The sequence below is a fragment of the Xenopus tropicalis genome, chromosome 2, assembly GCF_000004195.4.
Source record: "Xenopus tropicalis strain Nigerian chromosome 2, UCB_Xtro_10.0, whole genome shotgun sequence".
Taxonomy (NCBI): Eukaryota; Metazoa; Chordata; class Amphibia; order Anura; family Pipidae; genus Xenopus; species Xenopus tropicalis.
In genome coordinates, this window is record NC_030678.2 from 1247799 (window position 1) to 1269003 (window position 21205).

The window sequence follows — 21205 nt, forward strand, 5'->3', positions numbered from 1 at the left end:
CAGGAGGAGGGCAGGCAGCAGGGGAATAGAGAGATGCAGGAGGAGGGCAGGCAGCAGGGGAATAGACAGATACAGGAGGAGGGCAGGCAGCAGGGGAATAGAGAGATACAGGAGGAGGGCAGGCAGCAGGGGAATAGAAAGATGCAGGGGAATAGAGAGATACAGGAGGAGGGCAGGCAGCAGGGGAATAGAGAGATACAGGAGGAGGGCAGGCAGCAGGGGAATAGAGAGATGCAGGAGGAGGGCAGGCAGCAGGGGAATAGAGAGATACAGGAGGAGGGCAGGCAGCAGGGGAATAGAGAGATGCAGGAGGAGGGCAGGCAGCAGGGGAATAGAGAGATGCAGGAGGAGGGCAGGCAGCAGGGGAATAGAGAGATGCAGGAGGAGGGCAGGCAGCAGGGGAATAGAGAGATACAGGAGGAGGGCAGGCAGCAGGGGAATAGAGAGATGCAGGAGGAGGGCAGGCAGCAGGGGAATAGGGAGATGCAGGAGGAGGGGAGGCAGCAGGGGAATAGAGAGATGCAGGAGGAGGGCAGGCAGCAGGGGAATAGAGAGATGCAGGAGGAGGGCAGGCAGCAGGGGAATAGAGAGATGCAGGAGGAGGGCAGGCAGCAGGGGAATAGAGAGATACAGGAGGAGGGCAGGCAGCAGGGGAATAGAGAGATACAGGAGGAGGGCAGGCAGCAGGGGAATAGAGAGATGCAGGAGGAGGGCAGGCAGCAGGGGAATAGAGAGATGCAGGAGGAGGGCAGGCAGCAGGGGAATAGAGAGATGCAGGAGGAGTGCAGGCAGCAGGGGAATAGAGAGATGCAGGAGGAGGGCAGGCAGCAGGGGAATAGAGAGATGCAGGAGGAGGGCAGGCAGCAGGGGAATAGAGAGATGCAGGAGGAGGGCAGGCAGCAGGGGAATAGAGAGATGCAGGAGGAGGGCAGGCAGCAGGGGAATAGAGAGATGCAGGAGGAGGGCAGGCAGCAGGGGAATAGAGAGATGCAGGAGGAGGGCAGGCAGCAGGGGAATAGAGAGATACAGGAGGAGGGCAGGCAGCAGGGGAATAGAGAGATGCAGGAGGAGGGCAGGCAGCAGGGGAATAGAGAGATGCAGGAGGAGGGCAGGCAGCAGGGGAATAGAGAGATGCAGGAGGAGGGCAGGCAGCAGGGGAATAGAGAGATGCAGGAGGAGGGCAGGCAGCAGGGGAATAGAGAGATACAGGAGGAGGGCAGGCAGCAGGGGAATAGAGAGATGCAGGAGGAGGGCAGGCAGCAGGGGAATAGGGAGATACAGGAGGAGGGCAGGCAGCAGGGGAATAGGGAGATACAGGAGGAGGGCAGGCAGCAGGGGAATAGGGAGATACAGGAGGAGGGCAGGTAGCAGGGGAATAGGGAGATACAGGAGGAGGGCAGGCAGCAGGGGAATAGAGAGATACAGGAGGAGGGCAGGCAGCAGGGGAATAGGGAGATACAGGAGGAGGGCAGGCAGCAGGGGAATAGAGAGATGCAGGAGGAGGGCAGGCAGCAGGGGAATAGAGAGATGCAGGAGGAGGGCAGGCAGCAGGGGAATAGGGAGATACAGGAGGAGGGCAGGCAGCAGGGGAATAGAGAGATGCAGAAGGAGGGCAGGCAGCAGGGGAATAGAGAGATGCAGGAGGAGGGCAGGCAGCAGGGGAATAGACAGATACAGGAGGAGGGCAGGCAGCAGGGGAATAGAGAGATACAGGAGGAGGGCAGGCAGCAGGGGAATAGAAAGATGCAGGGGAATAGAGAGATACAGGAGGAGGGCAGGCAGCAGGGGAATAGAGAGATACAGGAGGAGGGCAGGCAGCAGGGGAATAGGGAGATGCAGGAGGAGGGCAGGCAGCAGGGGAATAGAGAGATGCAGGAGGAGGGCAGGCAGCAGGGGAATAGAGAGATACAGGAGGAGGGCAGGCAGCAGGGGAATAGGGAGATACAGGAGGAGGGCAGGCAGCAGGGGAATAGAGAGATGCAGGAGGAGGGCAGGCAGCAGGGGAATAGAGAGATGCAGGAGGAGGGCAGGCAGCAGGGGAATAGGGAGATACAGGAGGAGGGCAGGCAGCAGGGGAATAGAGAGATGCAGAAGGAGGGCAGGCAGCAGGGGAATAGAGAGATGCAGGAGGAGGGCAGGCAGCAGGGGAATAGACAGATACAGGAGGAGGGCAGGCAGCAGGGGAATAGAGAGATACAGGAGGAGGGCAGGCAGCAGGGGAATAGAGAGATGCAGGGGAATAGAGAGATACAGGAGGAGGGCAGGCAGCAGGGGAATAGAGAGATACAGGAGGAGGGCAGGCAGCAGGGGAATAGGGAGATGCAGGAGGAGGGCAGGCAGCAGGGGAATAGAGAGATGCAGGAGGAGGGCAGGCAGCGGGGGAATAGAGAGATACAGGAGGAGGGCAGGCAGCAGGGGAATAGAGAGATGCAGGAGGAGGGCAGGCAGCAGGGGAATAGAGAGATGCAGGAGGAGGGCAGGCAGCAGGGGAATAGGGAGATACAGGAGGAGGGCAGGCAGCAGGGGAATAGAGAGATGCAGGAGGAGGGCAGGCAGCAGGGGAATAGAGAGATACAGGAGGAGGGCAGGCAGCAGGGGACTAGAGAGATGCAGGAGGAGGGCAGGCAGCAGGGGAATAGAGAGATGCAGGAGGAGTGCAGGCAGCAGGGGAATAGAGAGATACAGGAGGAGGGCAGGCAGCAGGGGAATAGAGAGATGCAGGAGGAGGGCAGGCAGCAGGGGAATAGAGAGATGCAGGAGGAGGGCAGGCAGCAGGGGAATAGAGAGATGCAGGAGGAGGGCAGGCAGCAGGGGAATAGAGAGATGCAGGAGGAGGGCAGGCAGCAGGGGAATAGAGAGATGCAGGAGGAGGGCAGGCAGCAGGGGAATAGAGAGATACAGGAGGAGGGCAGGCAGCAGGGGAATAGAGAGATGCAGGAGGAGGGCAGGCAGCAGGGGAATAGAGAGATGCAGGAGGAGGGCAGGCAGCAGGGGAATAGAGAGATGCAGGAGGAGGGCAGGCAGCAGGGGAATAGAGAGATGCAGGATGAGGGCAGGCAGCAGGGGAATAGAGAGATGCAGGAGGAGGGCAGGCAGCAGGGGAATAGAGAGATACAGGAGGAGGGCAGGCAGCAGGGGAATAGGGAGATGCAGGAGGAGGGCAGGCAGCAGGGGAATAGAGAGATGCAGGAGGAGGGCAGGCAGCAGGGGAATAGGGAGATGCAGGAGGAGGGCAGGCAGCAGGGGAATAGAGAGATGCAGGAGGAGGGCAGGTAGCAGGGGAATAGGGAGATGCAGGAGGAGGGCAGGCAGCAGGGGAATAGAGAGATACAGGAGGAGGGCAGGCAGCAGGGGAATAGAGAGATACAGGAGGAGGGCAGGCAGCAGGGGAATAGAGAGATGCAGGAGGAGGGCAGGCAGCAGGGGAATAGAGAGATGTAGGAGGAGGGCAGGCAGCAGGGGAATAGAGAGATGCAGGAGGAGGGCAGGCAGCAGGGGAATAGAGAGATGCAGGAGGAGGGCAGGCAGCACACACACAGTGCCCCAATTGCCCCCATAAACAGTGCTCCCAATTGCCCCCATAGAAAGTACCCCCAACAGACCAAGTCATTGGCGGCTCCTCTCTGATGCCGCGGCAACAGGCCCTTCTATAAGGTTGCGCCCGTGCGTATGAGGTCACATGTCAGCGATGAGGCGCAACCTTATAAAAGGGCCTGTTGCCGCGGCATCAGAGAGGAGCCGCCGATGACTTGGTCTGTTGGGGGTACTTTCTATGGGGGCAATTGGGAGCACTGTTTATGGGGGCAATTGGGGCACTGTTTATGGGGGCAATTGGGGCACTGTGTGTGGGGGCTATTGGGGCACTGTGTGTGGGGGCAACTGTCTATGGGGCAATTGGGGGCACTGTCTATGGGGGCAATTGGGGGCACTGTTTTTGAGGGCAATTTGGGCACTGTGTGTGGGGGCAATTGGGGCACTGTGTGTGGGGGCTACTGTCTATGGGGGCAATTGGGGCACTGTGTGTGGGGGAAACTGTCTATGGGGCAATTGGGGGCACTGTCTATGGGGGCAATTGGGGGCACTGTTTATTGGGGGCAATTGGGGCACTGTGTGTGGGGGCAACTGTCTATGGGGGCAATTTGGGGCACTGTTTATGGGGGCAATTTGGGCACTGTGTGTGGGGGTACTTTCTATGGGGGCAATTGGGGGCACTGTTTATGGGGGCAATTGGGGAACTGTTTATGGGGGCAATTGGGGCACTGTTTATGGGGGTAATTGGGGCACTGTGTATAATTATAAATGTTTTAGTTTGTAGTTTTTGCTGTACAGCTACAATTGTAATTTATAAATGATATAATTTATTTATGTATTTACTTTTATTTGAATAAAGTTCTATTTTGGTCTGTTTTTTTTATTTTATTTTTACTTGAGTAATATTTGGGGGAGGGGCACAAAAGTACATTTCTGCTCAGGGCACCCATTGGGCCAGCAGCCACCCTATCAGATACCCCCCTGTGCCTGTGTGTCTGTGTCCCAGCCCCTATCTTATTGCAATGAAGGCTGCCCCCCATGTCAGTCCGACAGGTGAAGGGGTTTGTGGGAGTTGTAGTTTAACGGAAAGCCAAGGGCCACGCCCCCATGTTGGGACCCTGCTCAGCCCGGGGGGCGGGGCCTCCGAGCGACTCTCTGTGGGATCATGTGACTCCGGCGCCCAACCAAAGCGGCTCTATCCGATCCCGGGCTGCGCTGCTCCCGCTGAGTGTAACTCACAGCGCCCCTACCGTCTGCAGCTGGTACTGCGCCCAATCTCGCCTCCCGGCAGGCTTTGCGCGCACCTCTCACACCGAGCGGCGGGGGCAGGGCGAGCAGCGGAGCGCCGAGCGCATCGATACGGGTTAGGCATGATTGCGGAGCCATGTTGGGAGTCCTGCTGATTGGCCTGTTCCTGCCCCAGGTGCTAAGTGAGGGGGGCACTGGGGGTAAGTACCGTGAGAGTAACCGGCCCTGAGATTAACTCTGGGGGATGATCTTAGTGTCTTTCTCTGTCTGGGGGGCACAGGGGGGTGTGTGGGGGGCACAGAGGGGTGTGTGGGGGGCACAGAGGGGTGTGTGGGGGGCACAGAGGGGTGTGTGGGGGCACAGAGGGGTGTGTGGGGGGCACAGAGGGGTGTGTGGGGGGCACAGAGGGGTGTGTGGGGGGCACAGAGGGTGTGTGGGGGGCACAGAGGGGTGTGTGGGGGGCAGAGAGGGGTGTGTGGGGGGCACAGAGTGGTGTGTGGGGGGCACAGAGGGGTGTGTGGGGGGCACAGAGGGGTGTGTGGGGGGCACACGAGGGGTGTGTGGGGGGCACAGAGGGGTGTGTGGGGGGCACAGAGGGGTGTGTGGGGGGCACAGAGGGGTTTGTGGGGGGCACAGAGGGGTGTGTGGGGGGCACAGGGGTGTGTGGGGGGCACAGAGGGGTGTGTGGGGGGCACAGGGGTGTGTGGGGGGCACGGAGGGGTGTGTGGGGGCACGGAGGGGTGTGTGGGGGCACGAAGGGTTTCCGGGGGGCACAGAGGGGTGTGTGGGGGGCACAGAGGGGTGTCTGGGGGGCACAGAGGGGTGTGTGGGGGCACAGAAGGGTTTCCGGGGGGCACAGAGGGGTGTGTGGGGGGCACGGAGGGGTGTGTGGGGGGCACAGAAGGGTTTCCGGGGGGCACAGAGGGGTGTGTGGGGGGCACGGAGGGGTGTGTGGGGGGCACAGAAGGGTTTCCGGGGGGCACAGAGGGGTGTGTGGGGGGCACAGAGGGGTGTCTGGGGGGCACAGAGGGGGTGTGTGGGGGACACGGAGGGGTGTGTGGGGGGCACAGAGGGGCTTTTGCTCTCATTGGTGCAGGAGGAAATGAGAAACCAATATTACATTTTCCTATATTTCCTCACAACGTGTCTCTGTGTCGGTTCTGGTCTCTCTCTGATTGGATCTGACACTGTCGGTTCTGGTCTCTCTCTGATTGGATCTGACACTGTCGGTTCTGGTCTCTCTCTGATTGGATCTGACACTGTCGGTTCTGGTCTCTCTCTGATTGGATCTGACACTGTCGGTTCTGGTCTCTCTCTGATTGGATCTGACACTGTCGGTTCTGGTCTCTCTCTGATTGGATCTGACACTGTCGGTTCTGGTCTCTCTCTGATTGGATCTGACACTGTCGGTTCCCCCCTCAGACTCCCGCTGGGTTCGGTACCTGAATCGTATCCGCAGGGCTGCGCAGAGTCATTCCACCCCCGACAGTCAAAATGGAACGTTCTACTATAGGTAAAGTATTGCCCCCCCCCCAGGCACCCCCCAGGCACCCCTAAAGCTCTCTGCGCCCCTCATATCCCACTCTGGTACCTGTTCCCCCATATTTAGGGTGTGAGCCCCCCACCCTTCCCACCGGCTTATTCCCACCTATAACGGATATTTTCATTGGTCCCCCCCATATTTAGGGTGTGAGCCCCCCACCCTTCCCACCGGCTTATTCCCACCTATAACGGATATTTTCATTGGTCCCCCCCATATTTAGGGTGTGAGCCCCCCACCCTTCCCACCGGCTTATTCCCGCCTATAACGGATATTTTCATTGGTTCCCCCCCCCCCCCCAGGGTGCTGCAAGAAGACCTGGCGCCGTTTGGATCGGGGATCTCTAGGGACCTGATGCAGAAGGTTCTGAGCCGGAAGCTGGGGACCCATTATCAGATCATTAACCATCGGCTGTACAGGGAGGAGGAGTGTATGTTTCCTGCACGGTAGGTGGGGGGGGGGGGGGGCCATAGAACATGTTCCTTGTACCATCCGGGGGCAGGAAAGTTCTGTAGAATATTCCCAGCAGGGAGATCGGAAGGTTCAGCCCATTGTGTGCTGATTTCTTAATAAAATGGGAATAAAAGTCCAGTTTTAATTAATTCATCTGCAGTGTTGCCATAGCGATGGGGAATGGTTCTTTTTGTTTAGTGTTTGTAACTTAACCCAGGGCCCCCTTACTCACTCCATGGCCCCCTTACTCACTCCAGGGCCCCCTTACTCACTCCATGGCCCCCTTACTCACTCCAGGGCCCCCTTACTCACTCCAGGGCCCCCTTACTCACTCCAGGGCCCCCTTACTCACTCCATGGCCCCCTTACTCACTCCAGGGCCCCCTTACTCACTCCAGGGCCCCCTTACTCACTCCATGGCCCCTTTACTCACTCCAGGGCCCCCTTACTCACTCCAGGGCCCCCTTACTCACTCCATGGCCCCCTTACTCACTCCAGGGCCCCCTTACTCACTCCATGGCCCCCTTACTCACTCCATGGCCCCCCTTACTCACTCCATGGCCCCCTTACTCACTCCATGGCCCCCCTTACTCACTCCAGGGCCCCCTTACTCACTCCAGGGCCCCCTTACTCACTCCAGGGCCCCCTTACTCACTCCATGGCCCCCTTACTCACTCCATGGCCCCCTTACTCACTCCATGGCCCCCTTACTCACTCCAGGGCCCCCTTACTCACTCCAGGGCCCCCTTACTCACTCCAGGGCCCCCTTACTCACTCCAGGGCCCCCTTACTCACTCTAGAACACTCTTACTCACTCCATGGCCCCCTTACTCACTCCAGGGCCCCCTTACTCACTCCAGGGCCCCCTTACTCACTCCAGGGCCCCCTTACTCCATGGCCCCTTACTCACTCCAGGGCCCCCTTACTCACTCCAGGGCCCCCTTACTCACTCCAGGGCCCCCTCACTCACTCCAGGGCCCCCTCACTCACTCCAGGGCCCCCTCACTCACTCCAGGGCCCCCTCACTCACTCCAGGGCCCCCTCACTCACTCCAGGGCCCCCTCACTCACTCTAGAACACTCTTACTCACTCTAGAACACTCTTACTCACTCTAGAACACTCTTACTCACTCTAGAACACTCTTACTCACTCCAGGGCCCACCTTACTCACAAAGCCCCCTTACTAACTCTAGAACACTCTTACTCACTCCAGGGCCCCCTTACTCACAGAGCCCCCTTACTCACAGAGCCCCCTTACTCACAGAGCCCCCTTACTCACAGAGCCCCCTTACTCACTCTAGAACACTCCTACTCACTCTAGAACACTCTTACTCACTCTAGAACACTCTTACTCACTCTAGAACACTCTTACTCACTCTAGAACACTCTTACTCACTCCAGGGCCCCCTTACTCACTCCAGGGCCCCCTTACTCACTCCAGGGCCCCCTTACTCACTCCAGGGCCCCCTTACTCACAGGGCCCCCTTACTCACTCTAGAACACTCTTACTCACCCCAGAGCCCCTTTACTCAATCCCCCTGTAGGTGCAGTGGGGTAGAACATTTCCTGCTGGAGCTGCTCCCTGATCTCCCCGACATGGATCTGGTGGTTAATGTGCGAGACTATCCCCAGGTTCCCCGCTGGATGGATCCTGTGATCCCCATCTTCTCCTTCAGTAAGGTGGGTCAGCCCTGAGGCAGTGGGGGGGGGGGGGATACCTGGGGGGGGATAACTGGGGGGGGGGGGGAGAGTGAGTGGAACTCACACTAATTAGTTAATTCTGAGTATTTGCTTTGCAGACGTCGGATTACAATGACATTATGTACCCAGCCTGGACCTTCTGGGAAGGGGGACCTGCAGTCTGGCCCATTTACCCCACTGGGTTGGGACGCTGGGACCTTATGAGGGAGGAGCTGAAGAAGTGAGTGTCTGCTGTGCGGTTCTGTATGTAACACTACTGGGCCTGAGGGACTGTATTCAGTGACCAATGGGCTGCGCTGTACAGTTTGTGGGTGCAGCGAGACTTATTCTATTGGGCAGAAGGGCCGTATGATATTTGGGGGTTCCCTGTGCACTTACTGTATGTTCTGCCATTGGGTCCAATGGAAATGTGAGACCAGAACCTGATACAGAACTCGTGTCTCTGCAGGGCGGCGGATCTGTGGCCTTGGGAGAAGAAAATCCCCAAAGGATATTTTAGGGGCTCCAGGTAAGGAAAGTCTTGCTGGGCAGCAGGGCTGTGTTTGGGCCTCAGTACCTGGGAGCTGCCATGTTGGGCACTGAGAGGGGTTTCCTGGTCAGGCTATTGCCCCCCCCCCCCCCATTGGCCAGTTATTCAGCCTCAGTACCTGGGAGCTGCCATGTTGGGCACTGAGAGGGGTTCCCTGGTCAGGCTATTGCCCCCCCCCCCATTGGCCTGTTATTCAGCCTCAGTACCTGGGAGCTGCCATGTTGGGCACTGAGAGGGGTTTCCTGGTCAGGCTATTGCCCCCCCCCCCCATTGGCCTGTTATTCAGCCTCAGTACCTGGGAGCTGCCATGTTGGGCACTGAGAGGGGTTTCCTGGTCAGGCTATTGCCCCCCCCCCCCCCCCATTGGCCAGTTATTCAGCCTCAGTACCTGGGAGCTGCCATGTTGGGCACAGAGAGGGGTTTCCTGGTCAGGCTATTGCCCCCCCCCCCCCCCCATTGGCCAGTTATTCAGCCTCAGTACCTGGGAGCTGCCATGTTGGGCACAGAGAGGGGTTCCCTGGTCAGTCTATTGCCCCCACCCCCCATTGGCCTGTTATTCAGCCTCAGTACCTAGGAGCTGCCATGTTGGGCACAGAGAGGGGTTTCCTGGTCAGTCTATTGCCCCCCCCCATTGGCCAGTTATTCAGCCTCAGTACCTGGGAGCTGCCATGTTGGGCACAGAGAGGGGTTTCCTGGTCAGGCTATTGCCCCCCCCCCCCATTGGCCAGTTATTCAGCCTCAGTACCTGGGAGCTGCCATGTTGGGCACTGAGAGGGGTTCCCTGGTCAGGCTATTGCCCCCCCCCCCATTGGCCTGTTATTCAGCCTCAGTACCTGGGAGCTGCCATGTTGGGCACTGAGAGGGGTTTCCCTGGTCAGGCTATTGCCCCTCCCCCCATTGGCCAGTTATTCAGCCTCAGTACCTGGGAGCTGCCATGTTGGGCACAGAGAGGGGTTTCCTGGTCAGGCTATTGCCCCCCCCCCCCCATTGGCCAGTTATTCAGCCTCAGTACCTTGGAGCTGCCATGTTGGGCACTGAGAGGGGTTCCCTGGTCAGGCTATTGCCCCCCCCCCCATTGGCCAGTTATTCAGCCTCAGTACCTTGGAGCTGCCATGTTGGGCACTGAGAGGGGTTCCCTGGTCAGGCTATTGCCCCCCCCCCCATTGGCAGTTATTCAGCCTCAGTACCTTGGAGCTGCCATGTTGGGCACTGAGAGGGGTTTCCTGGTCAGGCTATTGCCCCCCCCCCCATTGGCCTGTTATTCAGCCTCAGTACCTTGGAGCTGCCATGTTGGGCACTGAGAGGGGTTCCCTGGTCAGGCTATTGCCCCCCCCCCCATTGGCCTGTTATTCAGCCTCAGTACCTTGGAGCTGCCATGTTGGGCACTGAGAGGGGTTCCCTGGTCAGGCTATTGCCCCCCCCCCCATTGGCCAGTTATTCAGCCTCAGTACCTTGGAGCTGCCATGTTGGGCACTGAGAGGGGTTTCCTGGTCAGGCTATTGCCCCCCCCCCCATTGGCCTGTTATTCAGCCTCAGTACCTTGGAGCTGCCATGTTGGGCACTGAGAGGGGTTTCCTGGTCAGGCTATTGCCCCCCCCCCCATTGGCCTGTTATTCAGCCTCAGTACCTTGGAGCTGCCATGTTGGGCACTGAGAGGGGTTTCCTGGTCAGGCTATTGCCCCCCCCCCCATTGGCCTGTTATTCAGCCTCAGTACCTTGGAGCTGCCATGTTGGGCACTGAGGGGGGTTTCCTGGTCAGGCTATTGCCCCCCCCCCATTGGCCTGTTATTCAGCCTCAGTACCTTGGAGCTGCCATGTTGGGCACTGAGAGGGGTTTCCTGGTCAGGCTATTGCCCCCCCCCCCCCCCTTTGGCCAGTTATTCAGCCTCAGTACCTTGGAGCTGCCATGTTGGGCACTGAGAGGGGTTTCCTGGTCAGGCTATTGCCCCCCCCCCCCCCTTTGGCCAGTTATTCAGCCTCAGTACCTTGGAGCTGCCATGTTGGGCACTGAGAGGGGTTCCCTGGTCAGGCTATTGCCCCCCCCCCCATTGGCCAGTTATTCAGCCTCAGTACCTTGGAGCTGCCATGTTGGGCACTGAGAGGGGTTCCCTGGTCAGGCTATTGCCCCCCCCCATTGGCCAGTTATTCAGCCTCAGTACCTTGGAGCTGCCATGTTGGGCACTGAGAGGGGTTCCCTGGTCAGGCTATTGCCCCCCCCCCCCATTGGCCAGTTATTCAGCCTCAGTACCTGGGAGCTGCCATGTTGGGCACAGAGAGGGGTTCCCTGGTCAGGCTATTGCCCCCCCCCCCCATTGGCCAGTTATTCAGCCTCAGTACCTGGGAGCTGCCATGTTGGGCACTGAGGGGGGTTTCCTGGTCAGGCTATTGCCCCCCCATTGGCTGATATTCCTAGGGCAGGTGGGATTAAGGCTCAGGGACTGGTGGGGGCAGGAAAGTCACGGGGGCAGCAAAGATGGAGGGAACAATGTGGTGTTTTAGCCCCTCCTACCAACCATCCCATAGTTGGCCATCCCATCACATGGGCAGGAAGGGTAAAATCCAGCTAAATTGCCCTGTTGTGGGCGGGTCCCAAGGGCGCAAGGGGCGGGCGCTTCTCTAATTGGGAGATTCACTTCGTAGCAGAACAGCAAAGAAAAAGAGTCCCCTTATTACCCCTGCCCCTGGGTGCCGCCCCTCCATCCCTGTCGCCCATAGCACCCAGCACCCTCTTGTTAACCCCCCGTCTCCCCCCGCAGGACCAGCCCCGAGAGGGACCCCTTGATCCTCCTGTCCCGGGAAAGCCCCGACCTGGTGGATGCCGAATATACCAAGAACCAGGCCTGGAAATCGGAGCGGGTGAGGCTGGGGGTACAGAGTGGGAGGTGCTTATAGTATATAGGTGGGCGGGGTCTGGCTAGGGGGCACATGAGTACCAGGAAATACACTCCCCCGTGCAAAGGAAGCAGAGACAGTCACATGGGTACCAGGAAATACACTCCCCCGTGCAAAGGAAGCAGAGACAGTCACATGGGTACCAGGAAATACACTCCCCCGTGCAAAGGAAGCAGAGACAGTCACATGGGTACCGGGAAATACACTCCCCCGTGCACAGGAAGCAGAGACAGTCACATGGGTACCAGGAAATACACTCCCCCGTGCAAAGGAAGCAGAGACAGTCACATGGGTACCGGGAAATACACTCCCCCGTGCAAAGGAAGCAGAGACAGTCACATGGGTACCAGGAAATACACTCCCCCGTGCAAAGGAAGCAGAGACAGTCACATGGGTACCAGGAAATACACTCCCCCGTGCAAAGGAAGCAGAGACAGTCACATGGGTACCAGGAAATACACTCCCCCGTGCACAGGAAGCAGAGACAGTCACATGGGTACCAGGAAATACACTCCCCCGTGCAAAGGAAGCGGAGACAGTCACATGGGTACCAGGAAATACACTCCCCCGTGCAAAGGAAGCAGAGACAGTCACACGGGTACCAGGAAATACACTCCCCCGTGCAAAGGAAGTAGAGACAGTTACACAGGTACCAGGAAATACACTCCCCCGTGCAAAGGAAGTAGAGACAGTCACACGGGTACCAGGAAATACACTCCCCCGTGCAAAGGAAGTAGAGACAGTCACATGGGTACCAGGAAATACACTCCCCCGTGCAAAGGAAGTAGAGACAGTCACATGGGTACCAGGAAATACACTCCCCCGTGCAAAGGAAGTAGAGACAGTCACATGGGTACCGGGAAATACACTCCCCCGTGCAAAGGAAGTAGAGACAGTCACATGGGTACCGGGAAATACACTCCCCCGTGCAAAGGAAGTAGAGACAGTCACATGGGTACCGGGAAATACACTCCCCCGTGCAAAGGAAGTAGAGACAGTCACATGGGTACCGGGAAATACACTCCCCCGTGCAAAGGAAGCAGAGACAGTCACATGGGTACCAGGAAATACACTCCCCCGTGCACAGGAAGCAGAGACAGTCACATGGGTACCGGGAAATACACTCCCCCGTGCACAGGAAGCAGTGCCAGGGACACATTATGGGCAGAAGAGCTTACATTTTACCCCTCTCTCCAACAGGACACTCTGGGGAGACCTCCAGCCAAAGAAGTTCCCCTGGTGGATCATTGTGCTTACAGGTGTGTTCTTCTTTTTTCCCCCCATGAGCCCCCCCCATTATTGTTCCTTCTGGATTCCCAGAAGCACTATGTGCCCCCCCCACACTACCCTCCCTGTAGCCCCCCAGGTTACACTACGTGCCCCCCCCCACATTATTCTCCCAGTAACCTCCAGGCTACACTATGTGCCCCCCCACATTACCCTCCCCTGTACCCCCCAGGTTATACTATGTGCCCCCCCACATTACCCTCCCTGTACCCCCCAGGTTATACTATGTGCCCCCCCCACATTACCCTCCCTGTACCCCCCAGGTTATACTATGTGCCCCCTCCACATTACCCTCCCTGTACCCCCAGGCTATACTATGTACCCCCCCACATTACCCTCCCTGTACCCCCCAGGTTATACTATGTGCCCCCCCCACAACCCCCCAGGTTATACTATGTGCCCCCCCCACATTACCCTCCCTGTACCCCTCAGGCTATACTAAGTGCCCCCCACATTACCCTCCCTGTACCCCCAGGTTATACTAAGTGCCCCCCCACATAACCCCCCTGTACCCCCCAGGCTATACTAAGTGCCCCCCCTGTGCCACCAGGTACCTGTTCAATTTCCGGGGCGTGGCCGCCAGTTTCCGGCTGAAGCACCTGTTCCTGTGTGGGTCGCTGGTGTTCCACGTGGGAGACGATTGGCTGGAATTCTTCTACCATCGCCTGGAGCCGTGGGTCCATTATGTGCCGGTCAGTCCGGACCTTGCGGATCTGCGGTAATGTCAGCGCCACCCTGTGCCCATCAGTCTCCCCCCACTCTGGCTCTTACCCCTTTCCCCCCAACTAACTGCCCCGCTCTCTCCTGCCCTTCCAGGGAGTTACTGCAGTTTGTCAGTGAGAATGATGAGGAAGTGAAGAGGATCGCAGAAAGGTAATTGGGGGGGGGGGGGGGGGGGGGGTGTGGCTTGTCTGTGGGGGGCGTGTCGTGTCTGTGGGGTGTGTGGCTTGTCTGTGGGGGGCGTGGCATGTCTGGGGGGCATGTGTCTGTGGGGGCGTAGCATGTCTGTGTGGGGGTATCATGTGTCTGTGGGGGTATCATGTGTCTGTGGGGGTATCATGTGTCTGTGGGGGCATGTCTGTGGGGGGCGTGGCATGTCTGTGGGGATCATGTGTCTGTGGGGGCATGTCTGTGGCATGTCTGTGTGGGGGGCGTGGCATGTCTGTGGGGGTATCATGTGTCTGTGGGGGCATGTCTGTGGGGGGCGTGGCATGTATGTGGGGGGATCATGTGTCTGTGGGGGGCGTGGGCATGTCTGTGGGGGGCGTGGGCATGTCTGTGGGGGGATCATGTGTCTGTGGGGGCATGTCTGTGCGGGGCGTGGCATGTATGTGGGGGCGTGGCATGTCTGTGGGGGGATCATGTGTCTGTGGGGGGATCATGTGTCTGTGGGGGGTGTGGCATGTCTGTGGGGGTATCATGTGTCTGTGGGGGGCATGGGTATGTCTGTGGGGGGATCATGCCTCTGTGGGGGGCGTGGCATGTATGTGGGGGGATCATGTGTCTGTGGGGGGATCATGTGTCTGTGGGGGGCATGGGTATGTCTGTGGGGGGATCATGTGTCTGTGGGGGGATCATGTGTCTGTGGGGGGCATGGGTATGTCTGTGGGGGGATCATGTGTCTGTGGGGGGATCATGTGTCTGTGGGGGGATCATGTGTCTGTGGGGGGATCATGTGTCTGTGGGGGGTGTGGCATGTATGTGGGGGGATCATGTGTCTGTGGGGGGATCATGTGTCTGTGGGGGGCATGGGTATGTCTGTGGGGGGATCATGTGTCTGTGGGGGGATCATGTGTCTGGGGGGGGATCATGTGTCTGGGGGGGGATCATGTGTCTGTGGGGGGATCATGTGTCTGTGGGGGGTGTGGCATGTCTGTGGGGCCTCTCTCTCCCATACTCCCCACTAATGATCATTTCTACCCCCCCGACCCCCAGGGGCCACACGTTTATCAGGCAGTTCCTGCGGATGGCGGACGTCTCCCAGTACTGGCGGTCCCTGCTGGCCCAGTATTCCCAGCTGCTCCAGTACCGGGTCCGGAAGGGCAAAGACTACAGGGAGGTGACTGGGGGGTCCCATCACTCTGAACTCTGACCTGGGAATAAGCTGCTGCCCCCCCACTACCCCAGCTGGGGGGCTTCTGTTACCTTCCTACGGGCAACCTGTTCTGCTGCCCGGGGCAACTTTACCAACTGCCCTGGTGCCACTCAGGCCTGGGCCGAACTGCATTGTGGGGGGACAAGTTGTACCGGGGGGGGGGGGGGGGTGCTCTGCCTTAAATACCCTCTGTACTTACACTGTAGCTCCTTACGTACTGCCCTATATACCCCACTGTTGCCCCATCTGCCCATCCCTCACCTCCTCCCTGGCACAGATACAGGGGCAATAAAGCCCAGAAGCACCTACACATTTCTCTATGCACCCCCTGGGTACCCCCATACCCACAGTGCCCACTCCCCCCATGCACTGAGAATTGGCACCTCGGGGGCGGAGTCTGGCCCTTCTCAGGGGGTAATAAAGGGGAATCATGGAGGGTAGGAAGAGACTGGCCCCCAGGGGGCACTGTGGGTGTAAATAAAGGATGTGGGGGGGGGGGAGATACATGTAATACTGTTACAATACCCCTCGGGGGCCCAGATACCCCAGTATGGGGGGGTCTCACTTCTGGTTATGGGGCCAAATGGGTTTTACACAAATAGAAAATAAACATTTTTAAAAAAAAAAATTCTCTTTGCCTGATTGGGATTGAACAGGGGAATAAAATAAATAATGGGAGGAGCAATACGGGGGGTGGGGTTACAGGCAAGGGGGGTTGGGAATTATGTGTTAGTCGCTAACGATACAAGGGGAGACTTATATGTTTGCACTCAAGGTCCGGCAGATATTAACCAATGGGCGTCTGTTCCTTTGTTTCCTTCTGCATTTAACCCCGCCCTTCTAAATGATTGCACGCCCACAATGATGATATGCTCCTCCCACCAACTGGGCGGTTCCAGGGCTAAAACTTGTAATTCTAACCAATCGGAAGGTTTCCAGTTCCCGCCAGCAGGGGGCAGATTTGTGTGATGCACCTTCCTGTGATTGGTCCCTCGATACTCTGTGCTTTTGTACTGAGACCCAATTCCCCTGTAGAAATTATAGTAAAAGTGTGGGGCAAATAGGAGCTCGGGGGGGGGAACCTGACGTCAGGGGGAAGTGTCAGACCCACAGAACCCGACGCGGGGGGTAAATGTTCCGCCTACGGAACCATCAGACCCACAGAACCCGACGCCGGGGGTAAATGTTCCACCTACGGAACCGTCAGACAAACAGAACCCGACGCTGGGGGTAAATGTTCCACCTACGGAACCATCAGACCCACAGAACCCGACGCCGGGGGTAAATGTTCCACCTACGGAACCGTCAGACCCACAGAACCCGACACTGGGGGTAAATGTTCCACCTATGGAACCGTCACACCCACAGAACCCGACGCCGGGGGTAAATGTTCCACCTACGAAACCGTCAGACAAACAGAACCCGACGCTGGGGGTAAATGTTCCACCTACGGAACCGTCAGACCCACAGAACCCGACGCCGGGGCTAAATGTTCCGCCTACAGAACCGTCAGACAAACAGAACCCGACGCTGGGGGTAAATGTTCCACCTACGGAACAGTCAGACCCACAGAACCCGACGCCGGGGCTAAATGTTCTGCCTACGGAACCGTCAGACAAACAGAACCCGACGCTGGGGGTAAATGTTCCACCTACGGAACAGTCAGACCCACAGGACCCGACACTGGGGCTAAATGTTCCGCCTACGGAACCATCAGACAAACAGAACCCGACGCCGGGGGTAAATGTTCCACCTACGGAACCGTCAGACCCACAGAACCCGACGCCGGGGGTAAATGTTCCGCCTACGGAACCGTCAGACAAACAGAACCCGACGCCGGGGGTAAATGTTTCACCTATGGAACCGTCAGACCCACAGAACCCGACGCCGGGGGTAAATGTTCTGCCTATGGAACCGTCAGACCCACAGAACCCGACCCCGGGGGTAAATGTTCCGCCTACAGAACTGTCAGACCCACAGAACCCGACACCGGGGGTAAATGTTCCACCTACGGAACCGTCAGACCCACAGAACCCAACACCGGGTGTAAATGTTCCACCTACGGAACCGTCAGACCCACAGAACCCGACGCCGGGGGTAAATGTTCCGCCTACGGAACCGTCAGACAAACGGAACCCGACGCCGGGGGTAAATGTTTCACCTATGGAACCGTCAGACCCACAGAACCCGACGCCGGGGGTAAATGTTCTGCCTATGGAACCGTCAGACCCACAGAACCCGACCCCGGGGGTAAATGTTCTGCCTACAGAACTGTCAGACCCACAGAACCCGACACCAGGGGTAAATGTTCCACTTACGGAACCGTCAGACCCACAGAACCCGACGCCGGGGGTAAATGTTCCGCCTACGGAACCGTCAGACCCACAGAACCCGACGCCGGGGATAAATGTTTCACCTATGGAACCGTCAGACCCACAGAACCCGACCCCGGGGGTAAATGTTCCGCCTACGGAACCGTCAGACCCACAGAACCCGACACTGGGGGTAAATGTTCCGCCTACGGAACCGTCAGACCCACAGAACCCGACGACGGGGGTAAATGTTCCGCCTACGGAACCGTCAGACCCACAGCCTTCTTTGTGAGAGTTATAGTTGCACAACACCCTGGCCCCCCACACAAGGTGCTGCCGACTGGCACAGGGCTGGGGGGGGGGGGGCAAATAGTCCCTGCCTCTCGCTCCGTGTCTGATGGTGTAACCCCGCCTTTTCCCTCTCTTTCTCTTGTTCCATTGGCCCCCAACATTTCATGGCACGATGTGGCCCCCAAGCACTGGACATTGACACCCATAGTAGCATTATTGGGCAATCATTGTTGGGGGTGGGGGCTGGGCAGCTTATTGATCAGATGTGGGACCCCCATGGGTACAGGGCCCCGTTGGCTTCAATAGGTCGAGTTGGCCTAAGGCCGGCCCTGCTGGACTCTACCACACGTGAGGGCTCGCGCCCAACAGAAATATTTCCTTGGGGAGAATCCGTTTCCCAATCCCATTATGCCCAGCGCCCAAAGGGAAACTGCCAGCTCCCATGGTGGGAGGGTTACGTGTTGGCAGTTAGTGCCACGAGGAAAATGTTACTGCCAAAGGCTGAATCTTGGGCAGACGAGGTGCCCAATCTATAATCACGGCCCCCCTAGAGCCTAAATACGCCACCAACGTCATGTGTGTGATGTCACTTTGCTGAGCGACCCCGCCCCCTACCCCTCCCCCCCAGCTCTCTCACCAGATTTCCTATGGAGGCTGGGGGTGTTTTTTAAATTTTAAATTCAAATATGGCCCTGCTCCATCCTGTGGCCCCCCCCCCCCAGTTACTCTCGGTACCATATCAGACCTCCCAACATTTTGAAAACGGAAAAGGGGACAAAAATAAATGCCACATGCAGCGCTGTGATTTTTCTTACCACGCCCATTTTTGTGACCACACCCCCTAAATACCACTCCCATTAGACTAAATTTGGCAGGTTATTTAAAGTTTGAACACATTTCTGGGGGGCTTTGGGGTCCTGTTTTATGTGTTATTACAGTTTTGCTAATGAGGGTGAAGTTGCCCTTTAGGCTGCGAGTCTCAGTTCCCCCAAGAGACTTGTTTAGCTTATTAGTTACACTTGTATCTCAGTGCAGGGGGGGGGGTTGTTACCTTTCTGGGCTCTCTGCCAAAAGCCCCCTTATTTAATTAAAAGTGAGAAACATTGTATCTAAGTGCACGTGACGCTCGTTAAGATTTCTGGGCTCTGCTGAAAGTGACTTTTTAATTTCATTTGTATATTTTTTAGCTTCAGTGCAGGGGATCAAAGGATTTTGCCATTCTGGCCAGCAGGAGGCAGTCTTCTCTATGATTTTCTGCATGGATTCTGAGAAGAGCCCGAGAGCGCGCCTTTGAGCGAGTAGAAGCGGCTAGGAGATGTTTAAGAGGACGAAAAGTAAGTCTAGTCATCGCCTACGGCCATACCACCCTGAAAGCGCCCGCTCTCATCTGATCTCGGAAGCTAAGCAGGGGAGGGCCTGGTTAGTACCTGGATGGGAGACTGCCTGGGAATACCAGGTGTTGTAGGCTTTTGCATTTTGCCATTTTGCCATTTTGCCATTCTGGCCAGCAGGAGGCAGTCTTCTCTATGCTTTTATGCATTGATTCTGAGAAGAGCCCGAGAGCGCGCCTTTGAGCGGGTAGAAGCGGCTAGGGGATGTTTAAGAGGACGAAAAGTCAGTCTTGTCATCGCCTACGGCCATACCACCCTGAAAGCGCCCGATCTCGTCTGATCTCGGAAGCTAAGCAGGGACGGGCTTGGTTAGTACCTGGATGGGAGACAGCCTGGGAATACCAGGTGTTGTAGGCTTTTGCATTTTGCCATTCTGACCAGCAGGAGGCAGTCTTCTCTATGCTTTTCTGCATTGATTCTGAGAAGAGCCCGAGAGCGCGCCTTTGAGCGAGTAGAAGCGGCTAGGGGATGTTTAAGAGGATGAAAAGTCCGCCTAGTCATCGTCTACGGCCATACCACCCTGAAAGCGCCCGATCTCGTCTGATCTCGGAAGCTAAGCAGGGACGGGCTTGGTTAGTACCTGGATGGGAGACAGCCTGGGAATACCAGGTGTTGTAGGCTTTTGCATTTTGCCATTCTGACCAGCAGGAGGCAGTCTTCTCTATGCTTTTCTGCATTGATTCTGAGAAGAGCCCGAGAGCGCGCCTTTGAGCGAGTAGAAGCGGCTAGGGGATGTTTAAGAGGATGAAAAGTCCGCCTAGTCATTGCCTACGGCCATACCACCCTGAAAGCCAAGTCAAGTCAAGTCAAGTAGGTTTTTATTGTCATTTCAATTATATACAGTACAGTACACAGTGAGATGAGACAGCGTTCTTCCAGGGCCAAGATGCTACATACATGCAACACAACATAAGATATTACATATAAAAAAATAACCACATAAATAAATTACAAAAATATTGTGCAAATAATTGCAGATTGCAAAGAGCAGTTCAGTGTTTGTCAGTTCAGACCTGACATTATGATTTTTATGTGTGACCGGTCTATTGAGTTGAGAAGGCGGATGGCTTGTGGATAAAAACTATTACACAGTCTGGATGTGAGCGCCCTAATGAGTGTGAGGGGTGTGACCGGTCAGACACAATACTGGGGGCTTTGCGGATGCAGCGCATGGTGTATATATCATCGATAGAGGGAAGAGAGACCCCAATGATCTTCTCAGCTGTCCTCACTATCCGCTGAAGAGACTTACGATCTGATATGGCACAAACCAGACAGTGATGCAGCTGCACAGGATGCTCTCAATGGTTCCTCTATAAAAGGTGGTGAGGATTGTTGGTGGGAGCTGGGCCTTCCTCAACCTTCTCAGGAAGAAAAGGCGTTGTTGAGCTTTCTTGTGCAGTGAGTTGGAGTCGAGGGACCAGGTGAGGTTCTCCTCCAGATGGACACCCAGAAATGTTATGCTCTTGACCGTTTCCACAGTAGATCCATCTATGTTGAGCGGAGAGTGAACACTCCGTGTCCTTCTAAAGTCAACAACCATCTCTTTTGTTTTGTCGCCATTCAGGGACAGATTGTTATCTTTACACCAGCTCGTTAGCCTCCTCCCTTCCTCTCTGTACGCTGACTCGTTGTTCTTGCTGATGAGACCCACCACGGTTGTGTCATCAGCAAACTTAATAATATGATTGGAGCTGTGTGTCGCTACACAATCATGAGTCAGCAGCGTGAACAGCAGGGGGCTAAGCACGCAGCCCTGGGGGGCCCCAGTACTCAGTTCCAGTATGGTTCCCGATTCGCACTGCCTGAGGTCTCTCAGTCAGAAAGTCTAGGATCCAGTTACATAGGGAAGTGTTCAAGCCCAATAGGCTTAGTTTCCCGATCAGGTGCTGGGGGATGATTGTATTGAATGCAGAACTGAAATCTATGTACAACA

General features: G+C 56.9%; 1 protein-coding gene and 3 non-coding genes across 4 annotated transcripts; all 4 read left to right on the forward strand.

Annotated features, from left to right (window-relative positions):
* The first annotated feature begins 4821 nt into the window (after nt 1-4821).
* Nucleotides 4822-15892, forward strand: poglut1 (protein O-glucosyltransferase 1). The gene is given in 11 exon segments (NM_001008113.1): nt 4822-4979; nt 6202-6292; nt 6622-6765; nt 8316-8451; nt 8571-8692; nt 8921-8980; nt 11758-11857; nt 13094-13152; nt 13731-13898; nt 13997-14053; nt 15116-15892. Coding segments are annotated over 11 exon segments (1158 nt in total). The 5' UTR covers nt 4822-4915; the 3' UTR covers nt 15273-15892.
* Nucleotides 15893-19227: 3335 nt separating this feature from the next.
* Nucleotides 19228-19346, forward strand: LOC116409295. Its single transcript, XR_004221740.1, has one exon. It is a non-coding gene; the product is annotated as a 5S ribosomal RNA (ribosomal RNA).
* A 161-nt stretch (nt 19347-19507) lies between these two features.
* On the forward strand, nt 19508-19626 carry LOC116409402. The gene has a single exon (XR_004221843.1). It is a non-coding gene; the product is annotated as a 5S ribosomal RNA (ribosomal RNA).
* A 145-nt stretch (nt 19627-19771) lies between these two features.
* LOC116408954 lies at nt 19772-19890 on the forward strand. Its single transcript, XR_004221457.1, has one exon. It is a non-coding gene; the product is annotated as a 5S ribosomal RNA (ribosomal RNA).
* Nucleotides 19891-21205: the final 1315 nt, after the last annotated feature.